This window comes from Pezoporus flaviventris, unplaced genomic scaffold, assembly GCF_033815535.1.
Source record: "Pezoporus flaviventris isolate CSIRO_AGI_PZ_B2104156 unplaced genomic scaffold, CSIRO_AGI_Pfla_v1 ptg000001l, whole genome shotgun sequence".
Lineage (NCBI taxonomy): Eukaryota > Metazoa > Chordata > Aves > Psittaciformes > Psittacidae > Pezoporus > Pezoporus flaviventris.
This window is the reverse complement of record NW_026892549.1, coordinates 2,261,540-2,288,117: the sequence shown is the minus strand read 5'-3', so window position 1 is coordinate 2,288,117 and position 26,578 is coordinate 2,261,540. Positions and strand designations below refer to the sequence as shown.

Below are 26,578 nucleotides of genomic sequence, written 5' to 3'. Positions count from 1 at the left end.
ATTACAGGTATATGACATACAGTATAAGTTTCAGTAATTCCTACACACTTTGAATGTTGCTGAAGTACCTTAGATTTAAGAGCTTTGTTGAATAGCTCTGTGATTTCTCATGTGTTAAAAATTAAGGATGTGAAAAAGAGTTTTGAAGAATCAGGGCATAATTTTCCATAATGCCACAATTGATTTCTAAGGGACTAGTTAGGGAGAAAAATCCACTTATCTAGAGTAAAGGGTGGCAGAACTCTGCCTAATATATAGAATTTTTTCAAAAGGCACTGTTTTTTATAGCCCTTGACAACCTAAGATTGCTCCCTATAATGTTGAATTCTCTGGTTTTTAGCACTGTATTTAATTTAGTTGTAAATGATTCAAACTGTGGTGCTTTTGTCACTTCCCCAGTCTATATTATAAATCTGAACGTGTATGTGTTCACTTGGTATTGCTCAATAAAACAAATAACAGCAGGCCTGAAAAAGACATCAGAAAACTACTCATTCTTAATTCCTGTGAATGATTGTTCATTTCAGTGTTATGTTGAAGTATGTAATGATTTCTGCCAAAAGAATTTGAGGTTGAATTTGATTAATGAGTACCATAATTTGCTGATGGCCCAAAGGATTTGTCTTTACCTAAATATTTTTCCAGAATGGGCACTTGTAAAATTAGATTAAGCACTTCTGTATAGTATCTATTTCAACTCCTAGACAAGTCACCCTTTTATTCAATTAACATTACTATTCCAAGCTTTACCAAGTAATTTCCCGATAATATAGTATAGACCCATTTCTCTGGCTGCAGCAATCACCTTCTGCAAGAAAATCAGCTGATAAGAAAATAAAACAGAAATGTGTTGACAATAATATGAGACCTAAAATGAGCGTGTGCATTTTTGTAAGATGAATTCTTAGATGTTCTTGAATTGTGTTTTCCTAATGAGTACCATGGGGTATTGGTCAAACTCATCATGTCTTAATTGTTGGTATCATGAGAACAGAATTACTCTTCCTATTTTTATTTTCCCTTTTTATGATTTTGCAGTTCAGCAGTCTAAACTTAAAAGGAAAACAAATATGAATTAATTTTGCCAAGTGATTCTAAAACTCATTTTAATTAGTCCCTTATACTCTACAGTTAACCTTGATTGCATTTCATATTTTAGGCTTTCTTGCTTTGTATAATGAGGAATCCGCCCTACTAATAATGTTAGTAAAATAGAAAAATAAATTGATACATTTTTCTACATTAACAGTGCAGTTTATTTTTTGAAACTCCTGTGATCAAAAAGTCTTCATATGTCAATTTTGCTAAATTTTGCCATCTACCTCTGTGTAACTGATTGCATTTCTTGATTTAAGGATTAAGAAGTCAATGAAAAAGCTACCTGAGCTGGAAGACGAAGTCAGTCTTAACAAAACACTAATCTGTGAATTTCATTACATCTGAGCCTGCTTACTGTACCTAACTGTTAAAATTTAAATGCTTGATGTATAACAGATAACAAAATTTAAACAAAATCTGTCTTGGTTTATACAAATACATAGATCTTGGAGCTCCTGTAGATAGAAAATAATGTCACAGAGATACATTAATTCCCAAATAGGGAGATCCTTTTCCCCACTTATGTCCTACCTGGTTTAATATCTTACAGAGCTTTGCAATTGCAGATCCCACCCTTGGACTGCTGCCTTAGAAACCCATACAAATTTTGGTTTGTAGTTCTGAGAGGAACTGTATTAAACCCATCATTATTGGTCAGTTTGTGTTTTATTTCTGAAGGGTTTTGTTCATTATATGTGAGCCTTAAGGTAAGAAAGTCCTGATTTAAGAGCTAGAGTCTCCTTTATAACTATTTGACTCTGCAAGAGGTCCTTAGCCAGTGCTGGGTGGTTCAAGACAACTGTGCAGTGTGAGTCATGCCAGGTGACATTTTTTTCAGACTCCTTCAGTGGTCACATCTTCCCTCTAGCATCACACAAAAACACTGGACACAGCTGGTACAGACAATGGTGTTGGGTTCTCATGGTAAAAGTCTTCACAGCTGAACTGTGCCAAAGTTCTCATGGATGATTGGCACATGAACCCTATGGGGAAAACATCTGCTCTTCAAACCAAACAGGATTACCATAAAGCTGTTGCTTTCTCAACATACAGTCCATAAAATGGAAGTTGGGTAAAGTTTATGGTTTGTTAGTTCATCTGTAGTTTGCATCTTTTCTTTCAGAATTATTTAACGTGTCCACCTCCATTCTCTTTTTCATTCTCAGGAGATTCCAATTTACTTATCAAGTTTTCTCTCTCTCTCTCTCTTTTCCTCTTTTCTCTTCTCCCCTCACCCCACCCTCTGTTTCCCTTTCATCTAGATGGAATGCCATTTGTTTGGTGGGTCGGCCGTGCCAATGAAAAGCATCTTTACTGGGGAGGATCTCTTCCAGGCATTCAACAGTGTGCATGTGGACTGGAAGAAAGTTGTCTGGATATGAGATATTTTTGCAACTGTGACGCAGACAGAGAAGAATGGTAATAAATTTCACGTGATTATAGTTGTATCTGTGTGAGAGGTGGGGATAGGAAGTAGGGCAAGAAAGCTCAGGAAGCTTGAATGGCTTGAGTATGGTCAAATGAAAATGAGATTCAAACTAGAATTTAGACTTCTGGTTTCATCTCAAATTGCTTATTTGAAACAAAGACATGATATCTGGCTGAAGCAGGTTGCTGAGATGGGTTGTTTTAAAAAATTATTTGCTGTTCAATGCCAAATCCAGTCGATCTATTTATTTAAAAGTTTCCATTGATTCAGCTGGAGCATTGCGTGAATAAGGGCTCTAGGAGGCTTGCACATGGATATACACCAGAGTAGGAAATTCAGGCATAGACAACAAAATTCAGGTACAGACAGCTAAACAACAAGAAATCTGCTCTATCAAAAAAGTTACATTGGGTCCCAAGCATTTTAAAGTCAATGGAAAGACTTCCTTTAGTTTCTGTATGCTTTGGCTCAGTGTCCATAGGAAGTTTTTAGATTTACAGCCTGAACATTCAAAGTCTTCCTTGGGTTTGGACCTTTGTGGTCTGCTGCGTGAACTTATGAAAGCAACCTTGCAACCTTCTTCCATCATCTTTACCTTCAGAGACTGTCCAGCAGCTGAGAGCTAGTTGGTGAACTTTCCAATTAATTCCATATTTGTGTTGAAGGGGACAGAAATGTCAGATGAGTGTTGTTAAAAGTATAATTTGAAACACTGAAAATGCATGTGAAAACTCTGCTTCACCCTGTCTCATTTCTGGACTCACTGATAGGAGCTGCTGCCCTTTCTCTAGAAATAAAGATATTTTAACCTTGAATAGTACGGAAATTACAAATAATGGATGTAGGCAAGAAATGCCTTGCTGTAGCAGGCTACTGTGTTTGAAATAGCAAGTGAATTATCCCTGTGAAACCTTCACTTAAAAGAGAATGAGCAGAAAGGAGCTGTAAGGGGTCTTAAAACCAAAAAAGTAATTCAGAAATGACTTGTCACTGTGTGAGGCTTTTTTGGTTGCTTGATTTCCAGACAGTGTGATTATTCTCTTGGATCCTTTATATCCCTGGAGTCACTGTTCACTTTCAAAAATCACAGCCATAAGGGGATTTCTTCATGAAGATCATAATGTAAATGTTGGTTTATGAATGTGGTTTGTATAGATATTTAAAGAGGCATCTGGCTGCGCATGTTAATCTATCTTTTCTTTAATGGTAGGTTATCAGATGCATTTTGGTGAGGTTTGCGCATGAACATGAAAAGCATCTGTTTTTTACTGGGGCTTGGCTGTTTTCATAATCCAGATTTCACCTTTCAGTGAGCTACTAAAGTGGAGCAGGGTGTGTTATGTTGGTACACTACTGCAGTTGTAGTCTGAGATTGACGAACAGTGCACTACTAGATTGTAGTAACAAATGCAAGGTGAAAGCTAAATGCAGTTTTAAAATGTTTCAGCTGAGCCTCCAAAGGAAATCAGACCTAAACGAGTTATGCTGTGGATGTTTATCTCCATTTTCACCCCACACCCAATGATTTTGAACATCTTTAGCAGAGAAAGAGGGATCTCAAAAGTATTAGAAATTACACATTTTATGAAAATTTATGCCAGGCTGAGGGGAAAAAGCCAATTAAAACCCACAAGAAGGAAGTTAAGGAAGCATACACTTTTATTAGATTTTGGAAAACCCTCATGGGAAAGAGATGTAGGAAGTCATGCTTCATTAGCTTGGCAGCGCACAGAGCTACTTGTTTCTCCTAATTTCATGATAATAACAGGATATGCATAGACATTTCCCCGGCTAAACTGCCTACTGTTTGTTGGTTTGGGGATTCAGGTGTTTTGTTTTGGTTTTAAATCCATTTGAAATTTGGACTTTGGTAGTATTCTAAATTGCAGGTTGCCTTTTTAAAAGCTAAAAAATTTTGACCTTTACAAAGATTTTTTAAGAAATTTCATGCCTCTTGAAGATAGCTTTGTGTTTCTCTGCTAGAACACTGACCCCTGATACATAATGAGCATTTGTATCTAAAATCTGCTAAGATCTGAACTGTGACTTTAACCTGCTATACATTATAGTGAAAGGAGCAATACAGGAGTAGATGCATTTATTTGCCTTAGCATGAAATAAAATGGGTGCTGCAGAGTGGAAAACCAGAAAATCATTTTCACTCCTTTTACATAGATCAGGCTGCTCACTGCAGCTGTGAGGTAGGAATTGACCAGAATAGTTGGAGTGTCCTGAGGAGGAAACAGGCGTAGGCTTTTTGTTTGGTTTCCCTAGACTAAGTCTTAAGTGCAGAAGAAGCTACTAATTTCTCAGAGTAGCAAAATAAATGGAAAATAGGAGAAAACAGACCTGAAAAAAGTCCTGAGCCAGGTGTTTGGCAGTACAAAATGCACATTTCTAGGCATGCTGAGTTTTAAATGATAATCTAAGTAGACATCTGAGACAGCTGTTATCTCTGGGCTCTTACATGACACCAAGTTGATGAATAGAAATATATGTATTATTTGGGGAAGGCTTTTGTGTTTTTCAGTTTTCTTTTTATTAAAGCATTCTAGTGAAAAGTATCTTTTTCCATCTAGCTACTCACCATACTTCCAAACCCTACAGTTTGATGACAGCTAATTTTGTCACTGCAGAATAGTGGAACATCTGAATTTTTTTTTTGGCTGGAGAATGGGAGAAGACCTCTGCTGAGGGAGCAGAGGCATAAGTTGTCACCCTAACCCAAGCAAGGGACCTGGAAAGGTGTTAAACGTGACATGACGGTAATGCATGCCTCCAAAAAGGAGAGATTCCTGACTGTTGAAAGGTCTTGCTAGTGGATGGGAAGATTTTAGAAATATAGAAATACAGTGGCCACAAGCTGAAGCTAAATCTAGTTCAGGAAATGTTTTTTTTCTCTCTTGCCCTTCCCCAACACTGAGAATAGTTAACTGTTGGAACAAGTAATGCAACATGGAGGCAAATAAAGCCCTCTTTGGATTAGTTATATTTGTGCAAAGATGTGCCAGAGCCAGGATGCTGAAACTGGAAGGGCTGAGGAAAGCAGGACAGAGAAACCCAGCCACTGAGAAGCCCAGATTTGACAGGTTTTGTTCATTCAGCAACTACCCTACACTGAATCCATTTCCCCAGAAGCAGTGGAGGCAGCTCATAAATAAACCCTGCTGGAGGTCACCTGGCTGTATAGAGCTGTCTTGGATATCTGCCTTCATGACTGCATTTGTCAACAAACTGGAAAATCTGCCTGCAGAGAGCTGACTCTAGCAGGCCCCTGAGGTGTCAGGAATCAGTTCATTACGATCACTACCAAATTCTTTCTCTTTACCTATTCTCTAATTCAACAAAATATAGCCACTGCATCTTGCCTTCAACTGTTAGGTATGTCCCCTTCTGCTGCTGTTTTTAAATTTACTCTGTATTCTATGTTATTGTACCCAGTAAAGCATTTTTTGGATGCAGCTGGTGGGTAAGACAGCAATTAAAATTTATTCATTTGGATTATTAATGATACCTCCTGCATAGAGCACAAAACTTTTTCTGATGGAAGTCTGCTTCACTAGCCCTTTCCTCATGTGGTTCATTGACATCTGCTGATGATAGTATTCTTTTCCCCTAATGTACTGTATTCATGAAAATCTGCAGTGAATATCTGAGCTACTGAGGCTCAGACCCCACCAGTTTTCATTAATGTACAAGAAGAAAGTGTACCAACAGGAGATCATGCAAGAATAAATTATATTTAATGGCACCACTGCTCTACTATCTGTTTAAAATATACAGACACAGCTACCTAGAGATTACCAATTTACAATAGCTTATACTGTTAGGATACCATAGAGTGAGAACTTTTTGACCATGCTTTTATAAGTAGCCAGGAAAAAGACAAATAGTCTCCTAAGGTTACTGTCAAAATAGTTATTTGTCATTTACAGGTAAGACTCCCTGTGCTACATCTTAAAGGATCCAGTTGCTGCACTATCACTGCACTATCATTGCTGCATTTGCAGTGAATTTTTTTTTTCCTTTCCCCCTCTCCCCAAACAAACAGAACATTTGTTTGATGTGTAACATGCCTCACAGCTTATTGAGGAAGGCCTTTGGGTAGATACAGACATTAATCCTCAGACATGGATAAATAGATTACATGCAACTGTATTTAATACCCATAACTAAAAATATTTCAGTTTTTTAATTTAAAGGGCATTATTGGATTTGTTTTGTTTGGGTTTTGCTTGTGGGAAGTACAAATTGTTATCACCCTTTATGCAAAGAGTTCAGAGAAACATCTGTTTCTTGAGGGTGCTTTCCACCCTCTGAAATATGTTCAGATTTTAATCTAATTTATGCCAAATTGAGTACCAAGTTAGATAAGCAGAAAGTCTACTTCCCAAGTTTATTAATATATTTATACCATTTTCTGCATGTACAGGACTCCTTTCAGGAATGTGATAAAACCTGCTTTGATTTTTGTGAACTCGGGACTTAACTTTACACCCTGGTCAAGGAGCAGCAGGACCAACCTGTAATTCTCAATACTGAGAAGCAGGGCATAGCATGGTACAAAAGGCATGCTTGGTGGAAGTGGCTACAGAGTGCTATGTGAAACCTGCTAAGAAAAATAAAGTAATGGTTCTGGCTAACCAGAGAAACAGCTATGGAAAACCAAATAAAATCTAGTTTTAAACATATGTGAACTGCTAAATTAAAATACATATAAGTAAAAACTTTTTATTTGAAAACTGTAGTACAGTCAAGTGATCTCCAAGCCCCCTTCAGGCAAAATTCCAAATGCTTTGTCCAAAATGTGGAATATTTGTATTTTGTAGTGCCACAGCAGTGCCTCTGGGATATTATTTTACAGGTACACAGTCCTCTCTGAGGCGTAATACACTGTATTTGAGAGGCTGCCATTGAGCACCAAGTAAAGGGAAGAGGAATTGTGGTGCTTTGCAAGAAATGGAGTCTGAAATAAGTTTAACTTCAAGAATACCAGGAATTTAAAACACTCAAAATTTAGCTCCTGTGGGGGCCTGCATCATGTTCAAACCTCTTTTCTGCTTTTCTTAGTTGAAACTTCCTGACTTTTTTATCAAAAACTCGATTTCCCACCATGAAATAATAATAATAAACTGCAACAAGAGATACATTGTTCCTGTCACAAACACATTCTTTGAAGGGCAGAATGTTTTCCTGAGAGGTTTTGTTTCAGTGTCTGCTTGTATGAGAATATCATTACACAATTCTTTTCTATCACATGTGAGAGGATAAAATACATAAAATGCACTGTTTGAGATTCAAGAGAAACTTGATTGAGTTTTCAAGGCATTAACATAAAAGTGAATATTTTTATTAGTTCTAGAATATTTTTTTTTCTCACAGTTGAGCTACGTTACTAAAGTTATCTGTGATACTGGCATATAACCAGTAAAAACTCTGAATCATAAAATTCTATGTAAAATAACTTCATGCAATATAACAGAATATCCAATGAGGAATGCAGTTCTCAGAGTTGTGGAATAGATACCTTTAAAATGTCACCATTTCATTTTTTTTTGTAGCTATCTTCAGTGGTAGCTGTAGAAAGATACTGACTTTTATTTTAATGCTAATCGTAGCTAGTCAAAAGACTGCACCATTTTTTGAATGAAAATAAATTTGCAGGGAACCTCGAACCTCCTTAAATATTTTGTGGATTTTTTTTTATTATTTTATTTTTCTAAAGCAAATGCCAGCTTACTTATTCATGTATTTATTGCATATTTTGTATCCTTTCTGTGCATCTTTCTGCCTTTTATTCATTCACATTCTTCTTACTCCCACCTACTGAAACACTTTATTTAATTATCTTCCTAAGAAATAAATAGTTCAGCTTTTGTTTCTACTGTTTCATGATCTGTTGAGAGCATTTATACTAACTTTCAAAGGCTGATACAATAAGCTATATGAGTATGCTGCTGAGAGACCTCCATGAAGAGATTTGGAAATCATGTACTTTTGATTCATACTTAGCACTTTTTCTTCTGAGCGTGTACTGAAGGCATCACTCTGCCTTGTGCCTGGGAATTTCATCTGGCTGCCTTTTGTCTGTGATTATCTGCATGTCAGACCCCCGCTGAAACAAGAAAAAAATGGTAGCATCAGAGAGGGTACCTTTTGTTTTCCCCTTGGAATTATGAGAAAATTAACTGTGCTGCGTGCAACTAGAAACAAAGCAAAATGAATAAAATGTATGCAACCTTTATAAAAAATATCAAAATATCCCTTCTATTTTTTCTAACATTAAACAGAGTAGCACACTTAGCCAAGCAAACATCTGTCATAGCACAGCTGCAGTGTTCTTCCTGATTATTATTTCTTTGCTGAAGTCCTGTGTCCCTTCCCATAGCTAGAACTATAATGAGAGGTATGTTTGTGGAAGGTGTTATTACGTGCAGCATATAGGTAGTCTGGGATCCTGCCTGGAATGTCAGACTCTTTGGCAGTGGTATCACTCAAAAAGTGATACCTGTTTCCTGAGGCTTTTTGTCATAGCTGCCTGAAAGAGCAGTGGATGTAAATTTGGGATTATTGCAGAATGTAGTCTTTGCCTCTGAGCAGACAGGTGAGTTGAGTCCAGACCCTGCATACAGATTGCTAAACCATGCAGATGTAGGGATCTGTTTCTCAAAAACTATTGAGATTCAGCTCCATTAAGGATGTGCTGCCAAGCCCAAGTACAGCAGACCTCAACCCTGAGAAAAAATGCTAGGAGGAGGGAAAACTCATCACTGCAGAGGTAAGATATGGCAGTACCCTCCTCTCTATAATCTATCAATTGATAGAGTAGTACCTCAAGAGGGCAGTTTGGTTCTGGTAAGGTCAGGGTTGTATGCCTGAGGGACTCAGTTCAGTTCATGAAGTACAGTGGGATGAATGCACATTTGTATACCCTGCCAGAGTCAAAGCTGCTGAATCAGCTTAGGGAACAACAGCTGCCATGAAATGCTGTGCTTCATTTTGAGGACAGCAATTTGCCCAGCACACACAGAGTGAAAATAAAGAAATTATCCTTTAGGAATCTCTTTTTTCCTCTTCCTTTCTAGCAGCCATGTGTAAATTAGTCTAAGCTGAAGAATAAGCACAGCTGACACAAACAAGAGACTGTAGTTCAACAGTGCTGTAACTCAGCCTACAGTATTTCAGTTGCTGAACCAAAAGTCACAGAGGCACGTAATGTGAAGGGCTTATTCAGTCTGAAATCACTCTGCCGATCCAACTTTGCGGTGTGCTGAGTCAGTTGTGTAGCAGCCATCTTGCTGTTGGATTGGATACTGTCTGGCTGCCCTGTGCTAATTACATGCTGGATCTGGTATTGTGTCACCTCTTCTTGCTCAGGCAAAGCATAAAGCCAGCAGAGATGTCATTATTTGTCTTCAGCTAACCTAACAGAAATTCAAACTTGGACTTAAACCTGATCCACATCAAATTCATTCTGCTGAGGAAAGCCAGGAGAGCCTAGTTTACGTTAATGCCCATCAGGCAGAATGGCATCACTCTGCATCAGCTTCACAATCAGTTGGCACAGCTGAAACAGTTACAGTCCATATCTGACATTATCATGTATTCAAATACAGTGTCTTCAGTGGCCAGAATTATGTATGAGCGTAGAACATACACATGCTGCACGTATGTGTCTTAAGCAGTGTGTGCCAGTCACAGTTCTAGGCAATTCTGCAAACGACCTTCCATCCTTAAGTAAGCATTTTTCAAATACAGCCTTGCATAAGGAATGCTGGGAATTTTGTCTGTGGTTAATCTGTATCCTTCTGTTTATTATAATCCAGGACAAATGACACTGGCCTCCTTGCTTTCAAAGACCATTTGCCTGTAACTCAGATAGTGATCACTGACACAAACAGATCAAATTCTGAGGCTGCTTGGAAAATTGGCCCTTTGCGTTGCTATGGAGACAGTGAGTAGTCATTCTCAATTTCCATAGGTACAGAATGTTCCCTCTTTTTGTTTTGTTGTATTTGTTGGGTTTTTTAAATGTATTTATCTGATGAAAGGTGGCTTTTCCACATGCAGCTCACAGCTGCTGTTCTGCGCCAATTAACTATAGAGAAGGGCGTTGTGCTTTCAGGGCAGTTCTGGAATGCTGCTTCTTTCAACACGGAGGCCTCCTACCTGCACTTTCCCACCTTCCATGCCGAGGTCAGTGCAGACATCTCCTTCTTCTTCAAAACTACTGCCGCCTCTGGGGTGTTCTTGGAAAACCTTGGGATTAAAGACTTCATACGAGTTGAAATAAGATGTAAGTTTCACCTCCAAGAAATCTTAGTGTATTTGCATGGTTTGGCAGGTGCAGGGAAGTGGGAAGGACATATTTTCTTCTGTCTTGGAATGGTGGGAGATGCCTGAAGAGGATAAGATGGAGTCATATAGATACATTAATCTAGACTTATCTACATCTCCTGTCAAAGTTTCCACCCAAAGTGACCACCTTGGTCATTACACTTAATCTAGTTATAGCTAGGTTTGTCTTTCTTAACCAAAGAGGTCACTGAAATTACTTTTTCAATTACATTTTTCCCCCTCTTTAAAAAAAAGGCTACTGGTTAGATGTACCTGTAGATTGTAATTTTAGTTGAAAAAAACTAGTTGAAAAATTTAATACAGTCACTCTGATATTTACTTTTATTTCTGTATAGTAACATACCCAGTCTGATACAGCTCTAGTGTTTCAGAGAACTCGGTGTGTGTGGTACAGCTGTGAGGTGAGAGTCTATGAAGGACAGGATGCTAATGCAAGATAAGTAACACTTCTAATGGGCCTTGAATATTTCAAAATCTAGTAAGTGACTGAAATATAACTACTACTCAATCTATAAAGAAGAGCAGCAGGGAACTTAATTAGTGAGGTTTTGCCTGACTTCAAAAACTTATTAGTTACAAAACAGTACTGTGGCTTTGACATGAAATGTGACTTCTGTATTCTAAATTCTGTTAAGCTTAGGAAAAACAAACTGAGCGCTATGCATTTTACAAGATGCTTATAATAACCCAAATATAAAATTTAATAAAACAAGGCCCCAAGGCCCTTCAATTCATTAAAAGATGCTAAATGCCATGGTGTGTTATCACAAGGTAATGAGATATGATTTACTGTTAATTGCACATCAAAGTCCAATTTGGTTGTACTTTAGTGTACTGCATTTCATTCTCAGGGATATAGAAGTAAAACGACATTTTGATATCAAATATTACAAATACTGTAAACTACTAAGAGGATTGTTTAGTGAAAGCTTTTATATGTGTGTTAAATCTCTACTCCTAGAAAAATGAGTTCTTAAAAGTCTGGGGAAAGTCTTTTAAATCTAGGTTTCTTATTAGTAGTTTGGTGTTGTGTTTCTTGCTTCCAGATGGAATTTGCAGCCTAAAGGCCTTGTATCAAGGAAGCTGCACAGACCAGCTGCTTCATAGGAAAATGGCCTTTTAGCAGATGCAGAGGCTCAGAATAGATCTTTGTATATTCCTATGGAGTGTTTTCTATCTTAACTATCTAAGAAGCAGCTTCAAAACCAGGCCTATCCAATTTGTTGGGCTTGAAATAACAGTTTTTTATAAATTTTCAATCCGCAGCCTCTGGTTGTGTGGTCTGTGGACCTGGGTCTTGGTCTTTCTGGTATATTTAGTGTTTTAGGAAGAGGAAAAATAGTCAGTTGCATGAATGTTAAAAAGTTCTGTCTCCTGTCAGGCTTCCGACAGAGGGAATCCTCCCTATATGGATGTTGGGTTTCAATTATGGTCCTGTTTCTAGGAGCCCCACTATCTCTGGATATGTGTTACGGATGCCTTTTTAGTTTTGGATCACAAAAAAAAAAAAAAAAGGTCCAGCTTATTCAGGCAAACAAATGCTTCTAGGATTCTCTTCTACTATATGCAGCCACGTTCTGTAATTGTTAAGTACATGCATTTGGAAAGATTTAGGCAGAAAGAGCTCCTTTATCCTTTCTTTCATCTTATGGTTATTTGTCAAAAATCTTTTGCTACCATTGTGTGACTTCTGTACAGCTTTTGGCACTTTTTGAAGTAAAAGAGAGCTAGTATTTCTAGAGCACTGCAATTGTTATAGAAAAGATGGGTACACACAGCCAAGCATAATCACAGGAGAGATCAAACAGTGAGGCTGCAGGCATAGATTTATGTATAAGTTGCTGTGTAGATGGGAGGTAAATGATGCTGTACTATTTGCTGACATAAAAGTTAATGGACCCTACACTTATGTAAGGTTTCTTGATGTCAAAACTGTAATTTAATTCAGACCTTCACTTCCTGTTCATATCTATTTATCTATTCCAGCTCCCAAAGAGATTGCCTTCTCCATAGATGTTGGGAATGGCCCCAGAGAAGCCACCGTGCAGTCTCCTGCACCCCTGAATGACAACCAGTGGCATTATGTCCGAGCAGAGAGGAACCTTAAGCAAACCTCTCTCCAGGTGGACAGCCTGCCCAAGAAGGTCCTGGAGGCACCTGCTGAGGGGCATTTCCGCTTGCAGCTCAACAGCCAATTATTTGTAGGTAGGCACCATGTAAGGGTTTCTGTAGATATATACGGTATTTCCATGTCCATACCTTGGTAATGCTATTGGTTCATTGAGCTTGCATGTGGTGACCTATTGTTCTTTCTCTTCTTCCACTCCTGTCTAGGCAACATAAAGTAAATCCAGACTACTGCATTTACACTTAAAGCCCTAACCATAGCTTGACTATACTAGATGTATAATGTTTATAAATGTATAGAGATGTTTATACTAGATGTATATGTTTAGGGTCTAAGATTGCTTGAAACGTATTTATGGCCAAGGAATTCTAGTATTTTTTCTTGTGCATCACTGAATCTGTAACTTGCTGTAGGAAATGTGATCTCTCTTTTTAGATGCAATGTAAAAGGCACAAATTCATCATAAAAACTTCTGGGGCAAAGGCTGATGATGGTGTGGTCTTAAAGTCTGTTCCTTCAAGCATGCCTGCCAAAACCCTTATTTGGCCATAGAGTGCATGTATGAGAGAAGTATGAACACAGTCATAGCAAATACAGTTATTTTAACTGAAGGCGACCTTTAAAACAAAACAAAACAAAAAATTATCCATTTGCATATACTTTGTTTCTCTACCTCCCTTGCCAATGAAATCTAGATTGGGACTATCTTGTATTTCATAATATAATCAGGAATAACAAAGGGAATTTTGCTTTTTCTTTATTCAAACACTGTCTTTCTGAGTAATCTTCTCAGTGATGGAGTGGGTTGTAACCTGCTGCTTATTCAGGGCCACTAATGTAACTACTGATTCTTTCCATAAAATGGATTTTCTTAGCTGAAATGCTACAGCAAATCTTGATCTGTCAATTAATTTTAATAAAGTTTACCTGTGTATCCACACCCTTTGATTTAAGAAGATTTTGGGGTATTTATTGGAGCTGTTTATTGTGCATGTGTGCAGTAATTATTGGGCTCTAAACATAAGGAATTAATCTGTTAATTAAAAGATATAGCTGCATCAATGGCCAGGACCCCTTCACACATAGATATTGATTTATACCAAAAATGATCTCTGAAAGACTCGGTCAGAGGAAAGTTCACTGAAGAATTCACAGAAGGGAGGCTTAAGACTGTCACAGTGAAAGGTTTCTGTTTCCTGGTGTGAAGCATGCTTCTAATCACTTGTTTCTTAAATGCCAAAATGATGCTAAGAACATGTTCTATGGGAAGCCAGGCCTGAAGGCAATAGGGTTGAACTGCTAGACACTTCAGAAGCATTAGAGAAATCTAACCAAGGTACTGTTTCCAGTTATAAAATGTAGACAGTTTAATGACTGGATAGGCTTTTGTACATTTTTCATTGTGACTTTTTAAAGAAGTAAAAATGAAAGATTTACCGTAAGTCACCAATCAGATATATCAGATATTTAACTGCTTACTATCTCACATCTGAAAAGCAGTGTTTCCCTATAATCTTGGTTTTCTGCCTCAGCAAAATAAACAAGTTCCCTGAACAAAACTGATGGTGGTTTTAAAGTGACACAATCAATGAATTGCATCATGGAAATCCATGACAATTAAGGAACTCAACAGAGAAATGTGCCAACAGGAACACTTGTCAGCAAAGACATATGCAAAGCCCTGCACCAGGGACAGAATAGCATCATGTATCCCTATAAGCTGGGGATTGAGTGGATGCGTAGAAGCTGTGGTGCAGAAAAGGTCCTGCTGTTTTTGGTGCTGAAGTTAATCTGTACCTCATCTGAATGAAGCCATGCTTTGGGGAACAGATTTGTCCAATGGATCTGCAGCAGTGACTTCCACCAAAATTTTTCTCTGATTGTACTTAATATTTACAGCAAACTCTAGGACATAGTTACTTTATCTCAGCCAAGAGGTGAAAAGTTCTCACTGTGCGCTAAATATATTGCATTCAATTGTCCAATCTACACTTTTACTGAACCCTGAAAAAAAGGGACAGAAAATCTAATGTTTTCAGGAGTGCTTTCTTCATCCCTTAGCTCTACCATACTGAAAGCCAAACTTGTTCATGACTTCAGAAGAGATGGAGACCTGGGCAGCCTCCTGATTCTGACACTGTCACTGGGTGCTCCAGGAAAAGGTGGCAGAAGTCCAACAACACACAGATGTGTCACAATTTGTCTCTAGTGATGGTCTCATTCCATTATCTAATAGGAAGCAACTGATTTAATACCTCAACCAGGTGGAATGAATTTTATCCATCTGAAAAACAAATGCGTAAACAGCATTGTAAAAAGGAAAGAAGCAGCAGCACATAATATTACTCCCTACTCCCCCTATAATCCATAACATATTTGTTCCTGCATCATTCTGCACACTGACGCTGATGAAGGGGTTTCCAATCTAAGTGATTCTATGTGGCAGGCTTCTGAGATAGCTTTCTGTGTGTGCAAAGTGGAAGGGAGAAATGACTTTTTGCTGCCAGCACACTCAAAATCAAACAAGCTTGGATTTTAAAGCAGCATAGAAGAGTTAGAAAATCGTTTCTCACTTTCTTTCAAAGGGTCTTGAGTATCTAACTTCTTTAGGCTGCTTTATGATCCTCAGTCACAGCATGGGTATCCTTGCAACAAGCTATGCTTCTTCTGTTAATTTTAAAAAATTACAGTAGAAAGAGCAAATCCCAGGCAGACATAGAGGCTAGATAATATTGACTGCACCAAACTTCCCAGCAGCAGGCCAATTTGCAGATTACTGGCAGAATCATTCCTTTCAGTGGATGGTGGCTTTCAGCATTCAAAATGAGTGACATCTTTTTGAATAGTTTACCTGTCTCCCAGTATGTCCCTGTCCTCCTCGAGGAGGTGTGTCATTGTCTCCTCTCACGTAGTGGAAAAGGCATGACCATAACACTCCAGTAGGAGGAGGGGAAAAGCAGTCCTCGCAGACTTTTTGGAGAACAGGATTTCCATTTAGACTGGTAACGTCAAAAAAGCAAAATACAAATCCTAAGAAGTTAATTTTATGCATAAAGCATTTGATCAGAAGTTTCTGTGATATTTATTTTGTATGTTAAAGAGACTAGCAAAGTTAAGTGCTTAGGCTCCTAGTTTTGACTTGGGAGCAAGGGAGCAAGGAATTCTTAGGTGAATCACAGACCAAATGTAACATACTCCAGAGTTAACATCTGAGAAACTTTCTTGGGAACAGAGAAAAAGAAAGAGAGCAAAAGAAGTGGCATACTTTGTTTACTGTTGTTACTTTTAAAGGAGTCTGTAGACACTTTGGGATATTTTGGAGGCTAGGAGGAAGAATTAATCCTTGTGTATCCTGACAGCTTTGTGCAGCTTTCAGTTTGAGACTACCAAGTGTGACTTAGATGTTTTCTGAGGAATATCATAGCAAGTTCTCCTACTCCTAAGTAATAATAATTGATTCTTGTACTCCCATGCCCTTTCCTTTGTATCAGTTACGTAAATCCAGAATGCTGTTTCAGCCTCCCTAATCCAGTTCTTACCAACAAAAAGTCCTTTGCTTTTTAAAGCAAATCCTCCATGCATTGATAGAATGTTAATTATTTAGCCAAATGTGTCACCAAGATATATTGTGAGTGCCCAGTTGTGAGCTTCTTGCTCCCTTCTCTGACTCTCTATTTCTTGCCCCAAGGCTTCTCAGTAAAATTTAGCTACATAAAACAGCATGGTTCATTTGACTGTCACCTCCACTCAGCAAGAAACGCCCTTAACCTCGGTGTTTATGGTCCTGAGGCTTATCCTAAAATCTGTTTTCCTGAACAAAACATTTAGGTCATATCCATTAAATTGTCCAGTCCAAACGGTCTCTTAGAGTAGGAAGAATTTGTAAAGCCTAATTTGGGGAATAATTTTGTTTTGTTTTCATTTTTCTCTGATTCTCAGGAATGTATTTAAAGATTAGTTCTAATCAATTGAAGAAAACTGTTCAGATGCCCACATAATAAACAGATTTGTTTGATCAATACTGTGTGAATCTAGGATTATTTAGATGGTCTCCATTAAGCCCCACACTCTCCAGACAGAAAAACTGAGAAACTTATTTTACATGGTTTACCAAAGTGCTTTAGAGAGCAGGAAGAATTTGGGTAGTGCAATAAACATTACACCTGGGAAATAGTTAGCAATAGTTTGTACTTATTCTCTAAATGTTACAGCTGGGATTTGTATATGTGCAGAGAGAAGAGGCAAGAAAACTGTCATTTATGCTTGTGATATTTGTGGTAACCTCCCATGCAAAAGAAAACAGAGTAGCTAGTAACCTTAAAGGGAGAAATCACACTTCTGCTTATTTGAACATTATTGGAAAATCTGTATGGTATGTTTGGCTTTGCAGCAAAATCTCCAAAGAAAATGATTGTGTGTACACAGTGCGGCAAATGCAGAAGTTCCAATTCTTGTGCTCAGATGACCTTTAAAATAAGTGAGCTAACATTTTCTTACCTGAAAAGAATAGTTGGCTAAAGAGGAATTTGAGAGTATTTTTTTGTCTGAGAAAGGCATCATAAAATTAGCATGAAATAAACCTGTCTCATGCATACTACCTGTAGTTCAATTATTCTAATTCAAATCTAGTTTTCCTGCTATTAGTGTACCAGAAATTAAATATACTAGAAAGGTATAGCAGAACAATACGGATTTGGTAAGATTGCTTTTCAGACTGTTGCTTCATTTTCTTAGTTTGCAGAAGTCTTGCTTTAATTAAACAGTTTACAAAAAAAAAACAGATGCTCTTCTGCAAAGATTTAGCAATATATGTAAGCTCTTATCTCATGCGTTTTGATATAGAACCAACTTCTACAGGAGAATAATTTGGAAAGATAGCTTCTTTCATACTAATTTTGTAGTAAAATCACCAATAAAGCTAGCATTTCAGAACTACAAATGCTGATAACTTCTGAAGCAGAATTAGATTTCTTAGCAGCAATCAAAATTGCAGCATCTTCAAAAGCAAAACATTGGCAACTGCCAAACAAAGCCTACAGTAAGAAAAATGGTGATATTTTCACAGACTAACAATCATTATTAACATCATTCTCAGAGACCATCTCTTATGGAAAAAGTGTCTTCATTGTAACACTTTTAGCAATTTCATTGGGCAGAAAGACTCTGACCACACCACCCAAGTCTTGGAAGGCAGATGCAGGGACTGCGAGAATTAAGACCTTGGGCCCACTGTAGGAGAGGATCTGGTTTGAAACCATCTTAAAAATCTGAACAGGCACAAGTCCATGGGTCCTGATGAAATCCATCCGCGGGTCCTGGAGGAGCTGGTGAATGAAGTTGCGAAGCCGCTGGCCATCATATTTGAGAAATCATGGCAGTCAGGAGAAGTTCCCGATGACTGGAAAAAGGGAAGTGTAACCCCCATTTTCAAGAAGGGGAAAATGGATGACACGGGGAATTACAGACCAGTCAGTCTCACCTCTGGGCCTGGCAAAATCTTGGAGCAGATTCTCCTGGATGGCATGCTAAGGCACATGAAAAACAACAAGGTGCTTGGTGACAGCCAGCATGGCTTCACTAAGGGGAAATCCTTCCTGACCAATTTGCTGGCCTTCTATGATGAGGCTATGGAACTGATGGACAGGGGTACAGCAGTTGATGTCATCTACCTGGACTTCTGTAAAGCGTTCGACACTGTCCCACACGACATCCTTGTCTCTAAATTGTAGAGACATCAATTTGATGGATGGACCACTCGGTGGATAAAGAACTGGCTGGATGGCTGCACACAAAGAGTTGTGGTCAATGGCTCAATGTCCGGCTGGAGACCAGTAACGAGTGGCGTCCCTCAGGGATCGGTGTTGGGACCCAGTCTTGTTCAACATCTTTGTCACTGACATGGAGAATGGGATCGAGTGCACCCTCAGCAAGTTTGCCGATGACACCAAGCTGTGTGGTTCGGTTGATACGCTGGAGGGAAGGAATGCCATCCAGAGGGACCTTGACACACTTGTGAGGTGGGCTGATGCCAACCTCGTGAAGTTTAACCATGCCAAGTGCAAGGTCCTACACCTGGGTCAGAGCAATGCCAGGCACAGCTACAGGTTGGGCAAAGAAGAGATTCAGAGCAGCCCTGTGGAGAAGGACTTGGGGGTGTTGGTTGATGAGAAAATGAACATGAGCTGGTTTCAGTGTGCGCTCGCAGCCCAGAAAGCCAACCGTATCCTGGCCTGCATCAAAAGGAAAGTGACCAGCAGGACGAAAGAGGTGATCCTGCCCCTTTACTCTGCTCTTGTGAGACCTCACTTGGAGTATTGTGTGCAGTTCTGGTGTCCTCAACATAAAAAGGACATGGAACTGTTGGAACAAGTCCAGAGGAGGGCCAGGAGGATGATCAGGGGACTGGAGCACCTCCCGTACGAAGACAGGCTGAGGAAGTTGGAGCTGTTCATCCTGGAGAAGAGAAGGCTGCTTGGAGACCTCATAGCAGCCTTCCAGTATCTGAAGGGGGCCTATAGGGATGCTGGAGAGGGACTCTTCATTAGAGACTGTAGTCTCTAGGACAAGGGGTAACGGGTTAAAACTTAACCAGAGGAAGTTTAGATTGGATATAAGGAAGAAGTTCTTTCCTCTTAGGTTGGTAAGGGACTGGAATAGTTTGCCCAGGGAGGTTGTGAATGCTCCATCCCTGTCAGTGTTCAAGACCAGGTTGGACGAGGCCTTGGGTGATATGGTTTAGTGTGAGGTGTCCCTGCCCATGGCAGGGGGGTTGGAACTTGATGATCTTAAGGTTCTTTCCAACCCTAACTATTCTATGATTCTATGATTTTGTAGAGATGGAACTGCCCTCTTGGGTAGACCATCTTATTCTTTAGGAAAAAATGCGATTATGTTTCACAATTGTAATAAATAACAGAACTGTGACCTGAACATGTTTCTTACCTACAGCAACCATTCACATGCAACATCAGGTTGGGCAGTCATGCATAAATTCTGACTCATTTCCCTTCCCCATTTCCCAATGCTGAACATGATTCATCCCCACTATATGGACTCATCAGCTTGTGTGACTCAGCTGTTGTTGAGATTAGAGTATTATTTATCCTCTGTACTGAGGCAATAAATAGGAAAAAAATATTTTATGTTTGGATTTCTCATGTATTAGGTGATATGCAGACATACGATAAAGAAGCTAATCTTTTTTCCAAATGAATTTGCATTTCAGATGCCAGACAGGGCAGTAGATAAAGCAGGAAAGAAAAGAATGGCAACAAGAAAGTGTCACATACAGCTTTTTAGTCCTTTCATAATGATAGAGACCTTTAGTTTCCAGGGCTGTCCCTCTGTCATCTTCTGCCACTGTATGCATAGGCATATAAGAGAGAGTACTTTTTAAAATTCATGGATTTGTATTTGTACCTCTGTATTGGGCTTCAGGGCTTTTGTTGCTGTGCAGACTCACCAATGAATGTGTGTCTTTTTTTTCTCTCTTTTTCAGGGGGAACAGCTTCCAGACAAAAGGGCTTTTTGGGATGCATTCGATCTCTGGATTTAAATGGACAGAAACTTGACCTTGAAGAGAAAGCTAAAATGACACCTGGTGTTAAACCTGGATGTCCAGGACATTGCAGCAGTTACGGTAACCTCTGCCATAATGGAGCAAAATGTGTGGAGAAGTATAATGGTTACTCCTGTGATTGTACCAACTCAGCATATGAAGGACCTTTCTGCAAGGACGGTAGGCAGCAAGCTTTGAGCCTAAGTCCTTAGTGGTCTCTGAAATACAGCAGTTTCACCCATGTCAGCTTGGTGTCCCCATGTTACAAAATGTTCTAATATCAGCTATCCCTTCAGCATTTTTTTATCTTAAGCAGCGTAGAACCTCCATTTGTGGACTTCAGTGATGGCCTCAGAAATTAAAACAGTATTAGTTGTCCTATTAAAGGTACCAGCTATATCCCACAATGATCCCTGTATTCAGTTGCATATAATTGGCCCAGAAATAAACAAATAGGGATGAAATTTCTCATAACAGTGGTCAGCCTGAATCTGAATGTTTTGTTTGGTTGGTTTTAAACTTCATCCACCTTAACAAAACCTTGAGACCTTTTATTTACAGAGTTTTAGAGCAAAGGTATGGCAAAACGAGGTAGTCTTTTTATGGTTTTTTTTTTGCCATTTCTGTGACATCTATCCAAACTTACGTAAGACACATGAAAAATAATCATGAATTATCCAGGAGAAAACTGATTTACCTAGTTTAGTCTCCAGTGAAGGTGCCTTTACTGAACCTTTCTGGTGGCTCATAGGAGATGTTGCCAGTACCAGAAAAAGGAGCAGGGCAAATACAGAGCACCCAATTTAGATAGCAAGTTTTTGGGGATTCAAATGAACTAGCAAAACTCCTGCTCAATAACAGCAAGGTGCCATGTGAGTGTTTTAATTTCCATGGCTGCCCCTCAGCCATCTCACAGTTAATAAACAGTTATGTTTATTAAGTGGGCTGCATCACCTGCTGGTGTAAATCAGTGTAGTTGCACTGCAGTCCACAGAACTGTCCCCAGTTACATGAGCTGACGATTTGGCACCGATGGCATGAGAGGTGTATCAAATAACCATATAGCATACTGTTAGTAGATGCTGCTGTAGAGGTGGAACTGCTTTACTGGAGAAAGTACTTGCAGTCAGTCTGTAGCTGAAGATATCATCATCCTGACTTTACCTCACATTAGAAAAAAACTGCTCTTACCGCATCTGTGTATTTCATGGCCGGACTATGTTGTGTTCATTGAAAACACAAGCATTAGTTCACAGGTTCTTAGCATGCACAGGTAAATGTTTCTCTTCTTTTGGAGCTACCAAAGACAGCTTCACTCACTGGCTGTCTTTGGGTTAGTGTTTTGCTTTAATAATGACTTTGTTTATAAAGGAGACTGGAAAGGACAAATATATTGTCTTTAATGGGGGAGAAACAGAGAATACTGCCTTACAAATCAGCTGTCAGAAGGCGGTGAACTGAGCATTTATTTGGCTGACAGACATTTTGGGCTGTTCCATGTTGTGGAGCTCTGACTCTGGTACTAAAACACTTGAATTTAGAGGCCTCTCTCCATACACAAACAGACTAAGGAAGGACACGCTGCTTGTCCAAAGTAAGGACTGGTGGGTCAGGGCATTTTGCAGTACACTGCTTCTGAGGCAGTCAGCTCATATCCATGCCTGTCTTGGAGATCTGAAAATGCAGTAGCTGAAATTCCCTTGATTTATGTATGTTTTCAGAGGTTTCTGCATTATTTGAAGCTGGCACTTCCGTTACCTATATTTTCCAAGACCCTTATCCTGTCACAAAAAATGCAAGCACCTCAAGCTCTGCCATTTATGTGGATGCTGTCGTGTCCAAGGAAAATATCGCATTTAGCTTTCTCACAGCACATACTCCAAGCCTTCTGCTGTACATCAACACCTACTTTCATGAATATTTGGCTGTGATTCTCTCCAAAAATGGTAAGTAGTCTTGATTTGTTACCAAAGGGAGACCAGTGTAACTGTGTTAAGTTTTTTGTGAGAATAGCATAGAATTCTGCTCTGATTTAAATTAATTTCTGTGTCTGCAACTTTATCAACTTTGTGGTGTTCAGTTCATGCAAATGGCCATCACTCTTGTTTATGTCCCTTTATTTGGCATTCAGTGCTACACTTGCCTATTCAGTCTTTGAATAATCATGCTTAATCATGTTGTTGGGGTTTAAAATGTGCTTTGACTTTCATTTGGCAAGACTGTACAATAGCAATTCCTTGTTATTTATTCCACACTGAGATCCATTAGGCCTCCAAGAAAAGAGAATGCAAAATACCATGAATGTACAAGAACACTTGGTGGGGAAATATATTATAATCTTATCTTTCGCATTGTGTCTTGGCACACATATTGCTCTTCATGGGTTGTTTCAATGGAATATGGCCAGTACATCTGAATATTAAAGCCAGAAAATGTTACCGTTTTCTGGGTTCACTGACTAAAACATGAGGTGTAAATCCGTTTTCTATTAAAAGGTACATGGCATAGGGACTCTTTGAAAGCATGTTAAGATTTTAGGGGCATAAGGCCTATGTCTTCTCAGTAAGACTGATTCCCGAGTCTTTGCAGTGCTTTCAGAAAACTCTCTCCAGACAAACATCAAGCTAGACAAATGGGGATATTTGAATTATTCAAGAGTTATCAGGCACTGGAGCAGTGGAAGTGATGAGTAAGCATATTGGTGAGTCATTAGCCTGTGGCAGAAGAATAGAAAATGAATGCTATGTGGTTGAATATGTACATTTGACCAAATGACCCACAGCACTCTGAAGCCTTGCAAATTCCAAAATAGCTAAGCTTTCAAGTACTGTCAAATGAAACTAGTAAGGGGAGAAAGAAATAAAAAGTTTTATTCTCTATATGGGCTTTTCAGTAGTTTATTTCCTGGTTATATCATGTGTCTAGCATTCAGACTGGCACAAGATGAGTATCTAAATCCCTGAGAGGGGCAGCTGGGACATTATCAGCCTGGACCCATCTCCCCTAAGTGGAAGTCACAACAGGGCAGTGGAGCTACTGAGGAAATTCTCTCTCCTCTCCAATCCTAGATTTACATCTCTGATTTGCTCTCAGAGGCAAGTGCTTATGATTTTCAGATATATGAATATTCCAGTGCGTAGCTCCAGCGTGGCAGAGGTTAGGCCCTGCTGAGGTGAAACGTTTGAATGCTTCTTAGTTACACTCTGGTTTCTTGATGCCACTCAGGGAATCAAAAATAGCTCTAAAGTGAATGAAAATGTAACATCCATTCAAATCACCTTAACTGCTGCCAGAGTAACGTAAAATGACCTTAGAAACATGAGTCAATTGGCTTTTATTGATGAAATACAATCATAAGTAAGCTGTAATTGTGATATTCTGGAAGGAGGGACTCTAATGGTGATTGGGAAAGGGGTTGGGGTCAGGATACTGGGATCTCTTGTAGCAGTTCAGCAGGAGCAGAGGTAAGCCCTGCATTTTAACAGCTGTACCATCTGTAGATCTCCACTTTGGTTCTGAAGAAGATAGGGACTCTCAGTACTTCCAGAAATTAGGTGGAGCTACTCGCAGCACACTCAGGCAGTTTAAACAGTGGTGTTTTTCTCAGATCTGTACCTCTGTTTACTTGCTTGTAAAATGAAGATAACAGTAATTTAGGAGGTTGGTGAGATGTCAGGCTCTCAATCTCTGTACTATAACATGTAGCACTATATACAAAGAATTATTAAGATAGCTAGCTGACCTTGGTTAAATCCTCAGAGTTTCTTTCAGGGTTATTCTGTGAATGCTTCTGTGTCATTCTTTCAAGACAGTGATTTCAGTCATGTATATTCTCTGCCTTTTGTCGCAAATGTAATCACTTTTTTAAATCTCATATCTTCATATTTTTAGTCTTATTGGAATTGAAATTATTCCAATGAAAATAATGTTCAGATACGTTACTCTTTCTTCCTCTAAGAGGTTTATACTTGCCATAAAGTTACTGGACTATGAATGCCAATGTCCTTTGTAGCATTAAAAGTGAGTGCAATTTGTTCTCTCTTATTGGCTCATTTTCAAGGAATCTTGCGGAGTTTGACAGTATAGTAGGACCTAAGAAGGTCCCTGCTGGATAACTGATTGGTTAAATAAAGGTTAGGCTCCTGGTGAAATGGAAATGGGCATTCTCACTTAAGAGGTGAGCAGTAATATTCTTTGCCATACTCCCAAGACCCATTCCACTTGTTAAGAAACTGTATTAGAACAGTGTATGTATACCTTACTACTTTACCTTTCCTAGGTAGTTTTCAAGCTACTACTCATGTACCATGTTATTCCTCTTTTTTATTATCCACAAAATAGGCAAATTATTAGTTAATAAAAGTGACAATTAGAAGAATGTTTCTGGTAATTAAGACTTTCCATGTTAAATATTTAACATTAAAGAAGTGAAAGTGTCTGCAAGGCTTATTCATAGCTAGTCTATATGTAAAGGGGCTTATATGAAAGTGAACCTGAGTAGGCAGCTATGGTCTAATCCAGTCAGGCGTGAAATGTTTCCTGTAAAATCAATTGTTTTCAGTAAAATTAAGAAATAATCACATTTAACCCCAACACACTTTGCACTGTCTGTTAAGTAGATTATATCATTAGAAGATACAGTATGTATCGATTGAAACACTAGAATTGTGGTAACAAAGTGATTTATTTGGAGTTACCCAACAGGCCAGTGTCAGGCCTGGGAAAGGAAATAAAATTTCCTCATGCCCACTCATGGCTTCACCCACCCAAATCAATGCTGCTCACAGCAGAAAGCCCTTCCAGTCGTTGGAGCCTTAGAGGGCAGGTGGTTCATAAATGAAGTGATGACAGATGTTGGGTAACACCATATGTCAATGTAGAAGCTACAGTTCTATACCTCTGTATACGTCTGTATACAGATGACCTTCCCCTAGAAAATGAGAGACTTGGTAGTGCCTAGCAGCTAATACTTCTAGAAACAGTTCCCACCCAAAGAGCTTATCTATATCACAAGGTTATTCTTACCTTTGATCAACTGGATCATGTCCTGGCAGTTTATGGATAAGTTCTAGGAACTTGTTTTAAAGGTAATTTAGGGATTTTTCCCAAAATTAGTTAAAGCTTACACTTCTAAATCACACATATGCGTTTGAAAATTGTATGCAAAAACTTAGTATTGTCCTGTTTTCTGCAGTTTTGTCTGTTTTGTCCAGACAGGACAAACTTTTGTACCCATGGATTTTTAATTTGCACATATATATAATGTGTATGTATTAGATGTAGATGGGTATGTATATGTATATATAGATGAGCATGTATGTAAAGCTCACATAGTCCCACTGATCCCACATTAAAAAGATTAACAGTACTGTAGTAATTGGTAGTGTTAGTATAATATCAATGCTGTAGAAATTTCTAGTTATAGTATCAATTACCAAGGTACAGAAAATGGGTAAATGTCTCTAATTAGCCTTTTCAGTGTGTTAGTCCACAGAAGTTATTCACATCATGGGAAGCTACTGCCTAGAAGAAAATAGGTTAAATTTTCACCATACATTTTTGCATTATGTGATTTCACGAACCTACCAGTACCTTAGTATTAGTATCTTTGTCTTCATCCCTAAAGACAATAATTGACGGGGGAGAAAAATGTTAAGAAAGAAACTGTTAGTGCTTCTCCTTTCTTCATCTTCCTTCCCCCCTGCAAGTAATCAGGTAAGATATGAATATGACAAAGTGTATTGTCTAGAAAACGTTTTCCCAAGTCTGCGATTCTCAGTGTTGGCTTTCTCCATGAAGACAATATGACTCATAGTCTAGAAATCAGCAGATATACAGCATCAAATATCCTAACTGTGATTGAAAATTTATCTGTATATATTATCTGATCTCATGAGAAACTAAACAATTTGAGTCCTTTTCTTAATTTTTTTCTATCTACTACCTACTGCTGTCACAGTGAGCTCTGTTCTCCATTTCTTTTGGAAATCAAGACTCTGAAATTGGA

The 26,578-nt window shown here is 38.7% G+C and overlaps 1 protein-coding gene and 1 long non-coding RNA gene across 3 annotated transcripts in view; both read left to right on the top strand.

Annotated features, from left to right (window-relative positions):
- Positions 1-26,578, top strand: part of LOC133273976 (uncharacterized) — a 929,536-nt gene that overhangs the window by 862,663 nt on the left and 40,295 nt on the right. The window lies entirely within an intron of this gene.
- The window catches only part of CNTNAP5 (contactin associated protein family member 5), a 299,193-nt gene that overhangs the window by 239,136 nt on the left and 33,479 nt on the right, over positions 1-26,578 (top strand). For both annotated transcript variants that reach the window (XM_061462659.1, XM_061462576.1), the window contains exons 15-20: positions 2,361-2,517; positions 10,354-10,481; positions 10,653-10,823; positions 12,872-13,090; positions 20,512-20,751; positions 22,293-22,517. In XM_061462659.1, the coding sequence (XP_061318643.1) occupies positions 2,361-2,517; positions 10,354-10,481; positions 10,653-10,823; positions 12,872-13,090; positions 20,512-20,751; positions 22,293-22,517 (1,140 nt within the window). The remainder of the gene's footprint in view (positions 1-2,360; positions 2,518-10,353; positions 10,482-10,652; positions 10,824-12,871; positions 13,091-20,511; positions 20,752-22,292; positions 22,518-26,578) is intronic.